At 38.8% G+C, this 12,092-nt stretch overlaps 2 protein-coding genes across 2 annotated transcripts; both read right to left on the minus strand.

Annotated features, from left to right (window-relative positions):
- Nucleotides 1-3,568: 3,568 nt before the first annotated feature.
- Nucleotides 3,569-4,952, minus strand: K441DRAFT_143715 (uncharacterized protein). The gene is made up of 2 exons (XM_067640145.1): nucleotides 4,662-4,952; nucleotides 3,569-4,611 (listed from the first exon to the last, which is right to left on the minus strand). Exons 1-2 carry the CDS (start codon nucleotides 4,729-4,731, stop codon nucleotides 3,614-3,616), a joined length of 1,068 nt encoding a protein of 355 aa, XP_067502838.1. The 5' UTR covers nucleotides 4,732-4,952; the 3' UTR covers nucleotides 3,569-3,613.
- A 1,782-nt stretch (nucleotides 4,953-6,734) lies between these two features.
- K441DRAFT_143735 (uncharacterized protein) lies at nucleotides 6,735-7,149 on the minus strand. The gene has a single exon (XM_067640146.1). The coding sequence runs from the start codon at nucleotides 7,102-7,104 to the stop codon at nucleotides 6,883-6,885; it is 222 nt and encodes a 73-aa protein (XP_067502839.1). The 5' UTR covers nucleotides 7,105-7,149; the 3' UTR covers nucleotides 6,735-6,882.
- Nucleotides 7,150-12,092: the final 4,943 nt, after the last annotated feature.

The raw sequence follows: 12,092 nt of genomic DNA on the forward strand, positions 1-12,092 counted from the left end.
TGGCTATTAAGCGGAATTAGATTCTTATTAATATAGTTATTAAACTTATCTAGACTCTATAGATAAGTATGCTTTAAATAATGCTAAAGACGAGCTTTATGGAAGGTAAAGAGGTTTTCTTTAGACTCTAAAGGCAACTTTTAAGCTTTCTTAGTTGCGTATAATATAGTTAAACCTAAAAGTATTACTTTCTCGCGGAATCTCTCCTAGAGCTTTCGTACGCTAAAGAGCTTCTTTTCTCCTTTAACGGTAATATAATCGTTTTAATCTTTTAAGAAAGCCGTACGACACTCTGGGTTAAGAACTCATGCCGCTAAATAGTAGGGAGAATTATGTAGCTTTTTAACGTACTTTATAAGCTTTTCCTTAGTACGTTAAAGTTAAGCAGCTATAAGCTTATCCTTAGCCTTAGTAGCTATAACCTAGTAGGAAAGAATTAGCTAAAGAAATATTAAAAGTATTGTATAATATACTAATGCGGTCTATATTATATCCTTAAGAATATTAACTAATTCTAGAACCCTCTCTAGTGTTATATAATCTCCTTAAAGAAATAGAGTTACTTTATAGAAAGACTAAAGGAAATTATAAATTATACGAAGATGTATCCATTCGCTTATTAAGAGGATATTATCTTTTAGGAAATCGTCCTTATAGTACTCTACATAGAGTTAAAGCCTAGCCTTTACCTTATCCTTTAGAGCCATATATAGTATAAGAAACTAGCTATTCTATCTCGTATAATTATTAAGAGGAATAATTTTACTAGTATGTTAATAAACTATGTTATATAGTTAGCTAAGCTGCGGATATAAACAATATGGTTATAAAGCTTTCCCATCAGCCCTATAATATTTTAAATATTTTTACCTCTTTTACGCTTTTCGTCCAATGCTAGTTCTAATTCTTTTTCCTTTTATCTTTCCTTTTAACTAGGGGTGGTGCTTATTATATAACTTCTTCCCCTTTCTTTTCTTCTTTATCCTGTTCCTTATCTTCTTTATTATATAAGCTTATAAGTTTTTTATCTTTCTTTAAACTAAATAGAAAGGCCTAAATAATAAGATTAATAACGTGCCCCTAATAGCGAATTCTTTAATATATTGCAATCTAGTTAATTTTATACTTAAGGCTAAGCCATTGGCTAATCGTACGATAGAGAACATTATTTAATCCAGTATTATCGCCAATAAGAGCTCTAATATTTGTTTTAATGCTATACTTAATAAGAACCGGACGAAGCGCCTCCTATTAGTCTATACTACTTTAGCTAGATACCGTATAAAGGGCAATTAAGGGGTTCCGATATTTATCCTAAATATTAATAAAGCTAACACAGATTCCGAGAAGAAGGGTATAACTTAGAGAGATCCAGATATCCACGGTAAGGTGAATATTTATCTTCGCAGATTAAAGTACTTTTTGTATAATATCTTAACTCTTAGTAAAGTTTTTAAGAATCTAGGCTATAATTATTGTATGGGATATAGGGATAATTAAGGGTGCTTCTTGATTTAATGCCTTTACAAAAGTATAAAACTCTGGCCATTCTATATATAAGAAGGGAAGCCGTCGTACGATAATTAGATCGAGAAGTGCTTGCTTTACGGTATTTTGATATACCGTACGCTTTAGAACCTCGCTCTTAAGACCTTAAACTTCTCCTTTCGCTAGAAGCTTTTAATATAATTCTAAAAGAGATTTCTCCCCTTAATCTTTTGCTGTTATACGCTCCTAATTCTCTACTGGATCCTATTTAATATTATACTTTTTAAGATGGCCCTGTAATCCAACGGTTAAGAAATGGTGTCCTTTTGGGTCTTAAGGAGGACAGTAGTTATAAAAGTAGCGTTTCTTTGTATGAACTTTTTCTTCCTTTATTGCTGTATAAGTATATTTATAAATTAAGGAGACTTATCTCAAGGTCTGTGTTGTATAAGTAGTTGGGATTAAACCGGTATTAGCTTCGGTCTTAGTGCCGCTTAAGGGGGCAGAAAGTATATCAGCTTTAAAGGAATTATTATTATTAAAGTTTTTAGAGTAAGTTTCACTAGTACTAGCTATATTTATAGCGTCGTACAATAGGGGGTAAAGGTTTTGTTAAAATTTTGCGGATATCTAGATATTATCCGGATATTATCCGATATCCGGGCTATCCTCAGATAGGATTATTATCCGCCTAACTAGATAGGATAATTTATCCTCGCCAAGTCTGGCCGCCCATACGTAATTGGTGCACGGGCCACATTTTATAGAACGTTATTATCGGTGTAAGGGATATCTTAAATATTAAACGAGTAAACCAACTCAATCAAATGGGACGATATAGGGCTTGATTGACTACTAAAATCAAGCCTTTAAACTTAATTAATTATTTAATAATAAAATAAATAAGTAAACAAACTAGCAAACGGGGTTTGTTTATTAGCAAGTCTGCTCTAGTATCTTATGCCTCTTACGGAGAATTCAAAGCTTATTCTTCTTGTCCTTAGAGAGAGCTATATACAAGGTTGGCCCTGGCTTTTTATCTAAATGCCTAGGAAAGATCGGTTTAAGTAGCCGGGGTAACTACTCCCGTTTGGTTAAGGGGTCGACATACTCCTATACGTCTCCTATTCGAGCTCGAGGCCTGATAAGGTCGATCCATTCGTCCCAGTCAGATTGGCTCGATAATATCACCGTTGTGGTGACAGTCTGGGTAGGTTGAGAAGTCATATTAAAGGCGCTTGCAAAAGATGAACGAAGGGTTTGGTGATAATATCAATTTGATAAGGGGTATAATCAACCAAATCAATTAATCAAATCAACTAGTTGAACAGGGACAATACGGCAAGCAATCCGGGCTTATAACTGTCGATCGGAATATCAAAGAATGAGGACTCTATCCATTGAATGTAGCTCTAGGGCCTCTATACATACATGAGGAAGGTGTAGGCAATAGGAAGGAAAATGGGGAGGGGGGTGGCAACAGAAACAGGGGGTAGGTGACTGAGTCGAAGGGGTAAGTAACTGAGTTAGGGTAAGACAACCTGATTCAGGTCGACACATCTCTAACTAGAATACAACTGCGAGGACAGAATGTACGCCGTTTTGATGTACGTTGTTATTATTGCCATATAGTATGGAATAGAGGTTTCTGGATATAAGTACCTAGTAACGTATCCTAATTCTCAAATCCGAGTGGGCCGAACTATATGGGGTTATATGCTAAAGTTCGTAGCTGGTGGCCTTTCTAGGTGGCAACTGGCTCAATATCGTGGGCGCTCCTGCAGCAGAAAGTTAGGCGCTCTCGTAGGTACCTGGTACCTAGAAACGGCCTAGTGATGAGGGTTTAATAGGAGCACTGAGGCGACCCTCACTACAGTGAAGACGCCGCACTTTGGAAGGTTGTAATATATTATATGAAACCTAGAAGTGTGAAGAATTTATTAGACATCACTATAATCCTACTCGGGAATGTAAAGTTCCCATCAATATCTACACTAACGCCCGATGTCGCAATGCCGCACAGCAAAGAAATTTAGTGCCTAATCTTCCTAGAACCAGGTCGCAGAAATGCCATCTCAGACCACCTTTGCCTATACAAATTTCCAACCATTCTCGGGTTCCTATTTCATGATTCAGCTTCGTCAATTTTCCTTTTTTTACTTGGCCCCGGTTTTCTTCCCCTCACGCCTTTTACCTTGGGAGGAGGAGCATTCAGTGCTTTGATGCGCTTTTGGATCTCAGTAGCGGCTGTATCATATCCCGCTTTATCTTGCGATGTAGTCCAACCTAAAGCGTGCTTCATCAGCTCCCCCTTTCGATGACTCATAGTAGAGCCCTCAACCCTAATACCGTGGTCCTCGAATCGTTTGCATACTTCGGATCGTGTGAGAATGAGCAACACTAAGAGCAGAGTGATGTTGTCGTTGTCTAGTAGGTGCGGAGCAAAGTCGCAGATGTCGGAAGCTTGTTTTCTTAGCTGAAGCAAGGCATCGCGGTCTGCTATAGCGAGAAGGTTGCACGCTTCTTCATGTGGGCGAGCCATGTCCCTGCAGGGGTGGTAGGCAAGCTGATGTGCCACTGACTCAACACTGATCGGGTAGATCTCGGTTCTATTGATGGCGTTGGTTGCGTCAGCGCTAACAGTTCCTGGAATATAAATTACGTCTATGCGGTCGAACGGGATGCGCTCTATGCCTTCCTTGCCGGCGTTTGGCGTATCTTCCTGACCCATAGCCTCGCGAGCCGCGATGATTGCGTCTTTCGGGATGCGGAAGCCGTACTGCTCACATAGAGCTTTAGAATCTTCGTGGAATTCAAATTTGGAGAGTTTTCTCTCAGCATCTGGGTCGCGGATCCAATCGTCAAGCCACGGCTGGTCCGCCAAAACTTGGTATAACACTTTGGTTAATGCCTTCTGTTGTTTTTTTATGTTAGAGAAACCAGGAGTGTCATCAGCAGGATAATAGAGCTCTTCGGCTTCTTTATGAGCTGCTTTGATAAGCCTTTTGTGATCCTCGCGGGTAATGTGCCCTGTGGTGCACTCGGCAGCAGCAAAGCGGGAAAACGCAGATTGAAACAAATCGTCAAAAGGGGTCCCGTCGTCCCAGACTATGTCATTGGTGTCTTCAAGATTTGTCAGTGCTTATTTCTTATCATGGCATGAGTTTAGTTACCGGCGATTTGAGCAGCTTGATTCTCTGAAGACATGAATTTTGTGAAGGCTTGGGCAAGATAACTTCCCATGGGGCAAGAGAACTTCGCTCGATGTAATTTGGCGATAGCTCCGTCAAAGAGTCTGTTGCGCTAAAGGGCGAACAACGGAAGTGTATTCAGGCGGCAGAATCTAGACTCCGCTCCACAGAAGAACCAGATGGAGGAGGATTCGCACGCTTTCGCTCGGGTTTACCAGAAAGTTGATACTTTCGTGGAGACTTAAAATATAGTGTGGAAAAAAGTCTTTGTGTGGGACGTAGGAAAGAATTGGTGGCTGTCTGACAAAAATTAGTAGGGATGCGCTTGGTGGTTACGATGGAATCAGAAACAGCGATAGAGTTCTAGCGTCGTGTAGGGCAGGTGAAAATATTTGTCCCAAGGCAACTACTCGCATTCGCACCCCTATACTAAATGAGGAATCTTAGGGCAGGCATGAAGCAGCATTTCACAAATGACATGGTGAATTTTCTCGATCAGGAGATGCGAGTCTATAGGCCCGTTCAGATGGCTGGAGTCGTGACCGTACGTAGAGACAGGGGCTTGGCCGCTTGTGAGGTCGTGACATTCACCCTTACGTACCTTGATTAGATGCTTAACTCCTGGTAGAGGATACTGAGTAATGATACTTATTAGCCCTGACGGGTGTTGGGTGTTAGGGTTGCGGGCAGACTCGAAGGGTGAAAGTGGTGAGAGATGCGAGATGGAGGGGTTTTGGAGAAAGGCAAAATCCGTGACATTCACGCTCGCGTAACTTGCCCGAGCGTCCGACTAGCTTTCTCCAATCAAAGTTTAGAGCACATCTTGGCAAACTCGAGCCACAGAGTACTCACAGCGTCTCTTTCAGTGCTCTATTCCCCCTTGATCGCATACATTCGCTAAGTTTCTATCAATCTTCTCTGCACCTCCTTAATGGCGTCAAGATAATCATGCGTTTTTGATTCTGTTCGGGATATTCGAACGACTCCGCCGCAGGGTCCCAGGACGGTGGAGGGAGAGATTGGAATGGCATTGAGCCTACTATACAAGTTAGCTCCCTAGATAGTCGCACAGAAAATCGACAATTCAAACCTCTGTATGGGAGTGGTGAAGTGAAGTCGAACGCAAGACGGAATAGTTTAAACATATTACCAACAAATTCATTCACTTATTCACTTCAATCTCAACCGTTTGAGTTTATCACTGGTGCCGGCCGACCAATATATATGATCGAGAGTTCCAACAACGATAGAGCAAGACTCTGCAGCATTCCTCAGTAGGTAATTGAAGGATTTTGGATTCATGATGCTACGCACGTACTATGTAGTAATATGTGTTGATATTGACTACTTATCACGTCTGCAATACGCATTTTTCGTATCATAGGAATTCGAGTCAAAGCACTCAAACTAACCCGAAGATAGGTAAGAGCTATGCCTCTTATTTGATCTTCTTCTGCATATGGATTGCGACACAGCGAAGGGTTGCCGCCATTTTCTTCTAGCCATCTGCCCCATGGCCTTTTTTATTCGTTTAAGCAAGAGCGTCCGCTCATATTCATAACCGTTCTTCACAAGAGCTTGGCGTATTTGAGGGGATGTCATGAACAAGTGAGCGAAAGAAGCGAAGCGCCACAATGTAAGTGGGGGCAATCCGAAGATCTTGTCAAAAATCAAGATCAAGAATGAGAACTCTGTCCTATTGAGAGCGGCCCTTGAGTCTCTATATATACAGTCAAGATCAGCTGCCGAGACACCCCTACCCCTAATCTATACCTAATATAGGAAAGATAAACGGACATAGTTAGTCACGATCATTTAACACACCCTCCCAGCTTTAAGCTCTCATAAATCAAAGCTATAACGTAGCTTATGGGCTTTTGACGGTTAGGGGGTTTTTGACGGTTTTGAACATCAAAACTAATGCCTCAAAATGCTCGATTGCAGGCTTTTTCTTAACAAAAGGTATCACGCAGCATTTTCCACAATGTTAATAAAATGAAGCTTTAGTTTTATATAATCAGGGCTCCGTCGCGGCGTTTTGTAGTGTTTGTGGTGGTGGTTAATGGGGAGGAAGCTTTCTTGCTTCTTTAAGAATCTTAGTTGCAATAACTCGGATCGTTCGAATTCGAGCAGGAAAGCCGGCGTTTGCAAGATATATACACTATCGCACAACTCCAGATTCTGCAGGCGGTAGTAGTTGCTGCTACTGAGTATGCACGACTTTGTGAGATTTATGTTTTCCGTTGAGTCGCCTACGTAATGTATTTAGGTCAACGCCGTGAGACTTTATAGCATCTTCCCGGCTTTTATAGAGGCTATTCTTGAAGCCAGCGATTGCTAACTCAATCCTCGTCCGCATCAGGTTCGCGAGTCCAACGGGGCATGGTGGCGTTAATGGTAAATTTCTTAAATATGGATCAAACATTGAGGAATTCAATGTTTTGATTCTTGAAGCGGCAGTATGAGTCGCAGCCTAAACAGGCAAGCGGTAAGGAAAAACCGTCAAAAACCCCCAACCGTCAAAAGCCCATAAGCTACGTTATCATGAGTCTTGGAAAGGTATTAAGTCAAATATACTCGAAATTTTCCTCTACGCTTATCGTTCCCAATCTAGATACTCTCTTTAATATTGACTACATTTAATTAGTAGATAAAGGCCTCGTGCTTTCCTTTATAGTAGCTAGGACTCTTATTAATATTAAATATTAAATATTTTTAGAGTTAAGCCAGTAAAATAAAGTAGATATATTAGTAAATAACTTTTAGACCTCCTTATCCCTTAGCACGTTAGCGTCTAACGAGTAAGTAGTACGTGCGGGACCACCGTTTTTAAAACAACGCGTACATATATAGATTCCAGTAATTAAATACCTTCTGTAATGCCTTCTAGTCGTGCTAGAATTTTTATAAAAAGGGTAAGTACTAGAAACCTTATATTAAGCGACTTAGCTCTAAAGAATAAGCTTATATATTAAAATACTATAGTATTTAGCCTCTATTAAAAGCCTTATATTTCTAAATACGGGCGTTAAATACAGCTTAATTAATTGGCTAGATCTTATTAATAATAGTTTAATCCGAATTAATATACTAAGTGTTTGTACTAATTTAATAGTACGAGTGAGTTATATCCCGGGGCACGAAATACGTATAGTATCGTATGCTCTTTGGGATGGTGGTAACTATTAATTGTATAAAGCAGACTACGTAGTCTATATACTAATGCGCCTTCCCCCTAATTAGTTAGTGCTTCAGAAGTGCACCAGACGCGTAAGCGGGTGGTTAGTGCACTAAACGCGTAAACGCGTACTTGGCGTACCAAACGCGTAAGCACGCGGTTGGTACAATAGGTGCTATAATTATACACTAGCGGTACTTGGAAAATGAAACCACTTATATATAGCCTCCGTAATTGTCTTAATAGAACTATAAAATATATAAGAAAATATATAGAAAATCCCTTCTAAGGTGCCTTCTAGGTTGCCTTCTAAATGGTACTCTAAGCTGGCCGTAAGTCCTGCTTATGGTCCGTAAAATGAACTATACGGCCTTTTAACGGGCCGTAAATGCACCATACGGCCTTCTAACGGGCCGTAGCTGAACCGTAAATGCTCCGTTAGTCTCGCTCTACCTATTCTATAACCTTTAGGTTAAGCTTATTTATGTTAATTAGGGTTTTAAGAGCTTAACACGGCTTTGCCTTAGTTATAGCGTCTACTAGGTTATCTCCGCTGCTAATCTATTTAACCTTTATAATCTTACGTCGTTTATAGGCCTAATATAAGCATATTAGGTTGACTATAAGCCTCTTCTCTTATATTATACCTAGTTTAACTAAGCAGTTATAAAGGGACTTTAAATTAGTGTATAAAACTAGGGGTAACTACTTTAGTTATAGAATCTTCTAGACCGTTAATTTAATTGCGGCTGCTATATTAAATCCATAAGCTAGTATATATAGTTTAGAAGCTAGTATACTACGGGTTACTCGTTTACACTTAATTAAAGACTAGTGCAGTATATTTACGTCCTAATTACGGTCCGTAAGTACAATTATAAAGCCGATTTATAATAATAGGTCTTTATTATTAGTAAAAGATGCGTCTATAAATACTAGTAGGCTAAGGGAATTTAGGTCTAGTGGTACAAAAGTAAGTCCCCTTACTGTATTGTTAATTTGCCACTAGATGCGCTTATTAAGCTACTTAATATTTTCTTCTTATAGGTCTACTACCTAGGCCATAAAGGATGGATTATAGGTAGATTTAGGTTAACAGACTATGGCAATATAGGCGCCTCTTACACGCTATGCAGCGTATTAGTTCTTTATATTTATGGTCTTGCGGGTCTCTTTACGGGAACTAGTAAGGTCCGTAGGTTTTACTATAATAGGCTTTAGGTTTTAAGCTTGGCGTTCCTAAGTTAGCTTAATTAGGTTGCCCTTTTATATAATTAAGCCTCTATTAAACTTAATTGGAGTCTGCTTAGTTAACTGCTCTTATAGCTTTACTAAGAACTTTACCTTTTATAGTTTAGTTTCTTTAGTATCCGCAAAGGTTTAGTTTACTAAGAAGAGGGTATTATTGGTTTAGAGTCCAATAATACCAAGGCCGTTTAATGGGGTGTATAAGAGGTAGGGGTTATAGGTTAACTATTCTATTTTAAGTTCACTAACGTAATGCTAGTAGTATATCTTAAACCAATAGTTTCTGGCTTCTGGTACTTTATAAAGAGGTTTTATAACCTATAAAATTATTCCTAGTTATAGGTTAAGCTCACGGGGTAGTCGTATAAAGATGTCCCTACTTAGGTAGGTATTAGACTGNANNTAGGCTTATAAGATATCCCGTAAGTAAAGGGCTACGGGTTTAATTTGCTGTAATCTAGGCGTAAGTATAAGTATAATCCGTTAACTGACTTATTAAATTACAGGCAATTACGTAAGGACTAAACCCTTTCCCTAGTCGTTATAAGCTTGTATAACAAGCCTTAATTTCTTAAAGGCTTTATTAGTACTAGGGTGCTTAATTTCGTTAATAAAGCGTAAATTAAATATACGGACGCCTTACGGAACGTCTTTCTCCATTATAGCCATAAAGACGCACTTTTTAAGTAGTTCGTTAATCTCTTTACGTCATAAGTCTATAAGAGGAGTTTCTTATACTAGAACTAATATATCCGTAAGCGGAGATTACCTTACGGATATTCCTGCGGAGGTTAGGTAATTCTTTATTATAGGGTTCTTAGTTATAGGGTGCTTTCGGGGGCGTCCTTAACCGCGCTTTATAGTAGGTTTAGTAGGTTCCGTAGGTTTCTAGGGGACTTTTAGGGTAGGTAAGGGTGCTTCCAGTTTATCTAATTCGGCGGTCGCTTCTAGTTTATTTGGTTTGGCGGTTGCTTCTAGCTCGTCTAGCTTAACGTCATTAGTATTTTTAGGCCGAAAGTAGGGTTTTACGGACGTGCTTCTAAAGTTAGTTAGTCCGCTAGGAAGTTATATATAGCACGTTTCGTCTTTTATAGCTAGTAAATAATAAGGTCTAGTTTAGTTGCCGCTCTTACGCTATATAAGGACTTTAGAATTAAGCGGGAGGTTATAAACTAAGGTTGTGTTAGGTCCGTTATAGTAATATAGGGCGCTATTAACAGCTTATTTAGCCCATAATTTAACTATTTCGGCTATTGCCTTCTATATTATAGCTGCTTGTTCCGTAATAAACGGGGTAGGAGGGCCTAGGTTGCTTATCCTTAGGTAGGCTCTATAGACTAAGAGGGTAGGTACTAGTCCGTTAGGGCTAGCGGTGTTATTAATGGCTTTTACGGCCATCTATAGAGCTAGTTCCTTTTAAATGTCCTTATATTTGTCTATAATAATCTAGTAAGCTCTCTATAAGGCTAGGTAAGCTTGCTTAATAAGCCTAATAAACTAATATGCCTTAACTAGGACAGCTTTTATTAATATAGCTATAGCCGTAGTATACTGCTAAAATTCCTTACTAATAAAATTCCTACCGGCGTTATAAGTGATATATTAAGGGGGTCTAATGTATATATTAATCTAGCAGGTCTGTAAAATATCCTAAGTATGTTTTGTGGATATATTTTATAACTAACGGGCGGCTTAATAGTGGGTTGCCTTGTCGATTATATATAATACTAGACTGCCGTTAATGTATATAATATCTACGTACACTAAGTGGTTAAAGTTAAGGTCCTTATAAAGGGTAAACTTAAATCGGCCTAGGGAACGTCCATATTTCTAGTAGAAGGAGTAGTATTTAGTTAGGTGGTTAATTGCCTTCTTATTAACGTTATATCTAGAGCGTTTAAGGACTCTATATAGTTTTTCGGCTAATAAGTAGCTGAAACGGCGGTATAGGCGGTAGATCTTAGTACTAGTAAGGTAGCATGGGTTATAGTTAAAAGATTCCTAAATATAGGTCTGTAAAGTCTCTCCCTATATAAGGAATGGGTGTCCAAATCGTTATATAATTGGTAGGGTGATATGCTTACTTCCTAGGGCAGTTATAGGGCTAATTAAGGTGTCTATAACATTGTTATAGTAAACCTATAACCTATCTATATCCGTAAGATAGAGTAGAAAAGGGGTGTCCGCTTTTACTACGTGGAAGTTAACTAGGCTAATTAGGGTCTTAACTACAACTAATCTAATTAATGTAGTTAAGTTAATACCGAACTGGACGTTTACGGCCCTAGTTTACGTAATATTAATATCCGTATTATTATCTATAGTGGTCTTGTATATAAGGTATTATCTATAGCCTACGGTAAACTTCTTAGAGGTACCTATGTCGATTATAACACTGTAAAATTCCTTAGGGGTATAGCGTTCTGTAGTAATATATGTAAATAGGTCCTGCTTATAATCTATAATGTCCGTAACAGGGGTGCTTATAAAATGGTTTTTAGGCGTAACTAAGTGTATAAAGGAACGGTTGGCTAATATAGTTGTAATATTAAAGGCTTAGCTGTCCGTAAAAGGTTTAAAAGTAGTTAGGAATATCTCTAAGGTTTCTTATTCCTAAGCGTCTAAGTTAAAGTTAATTATAAGTGCTTCTATTAACTTATTAGGGGGCTCTTCTACTTTTTTTCCTTTGCATTCTAAAATAAACTGGTTAATATAGCTATTAAGTCTCTTTCTGGACTTATTACGTTCTTCCTAGGTATGCCTTATAGACTAATATCCTTCCTTACCGTATATGAAGCACTTCTAGCTAGTTTGTCTGTGGGGGTATGTTATTATATAGGGGTTACTATAGGGGTTATAGGTAGGACTTAGTCGGTATAGGTGCTGCTAGCGGTAACGGCGGTCCGTAAAGTAGACGTCTAAGTCTGTTTGCGGATATTAAATATCCGTAATAAAGGCTTAAGTGCTGCCTGGTAGGTTTAAGACTT

Source organism: Cenococcum geophilum (assembly GCF_001692895.1).
Source record: "Cenococcum geophilum 1.58 unplaced genomic scaffold K441scaffold_27, whole genome shotgun sequence".
Taxonomy (NCBI): domain Eukaryota; kingdom Fungi; phylum Ascomycota; class Dothideomycetes; order Gloniales; family Gloniaceae; genus Cenococcum; species Cenococcum geophilum.

Bases quoted from the DNA above. Each gene is read 5' to 3' on its own strand.
- K441DRAFT_143715 (XM_067640145.1), bottom strand. From the start codon at position 4,731: ATGGGAAGTTATCTTGCCCAAGCCTTCACAAAATTCATGTCTTCAGAG. The intron at 4,612-4,661 runs GTAACTAAACTC...CAAATCTTGAAG, and splicing joins TCAAGCTGCTCAAATCGCCG to ACACCAATGACATAGTCTGG.
- K441DRAFT_143735 (XM_067640146.1), bottom strand. From the start codon at position 7,104: ATGTTTGATCCATATTTAAGAAATTTACCATTAACGCCACCATGCCCC.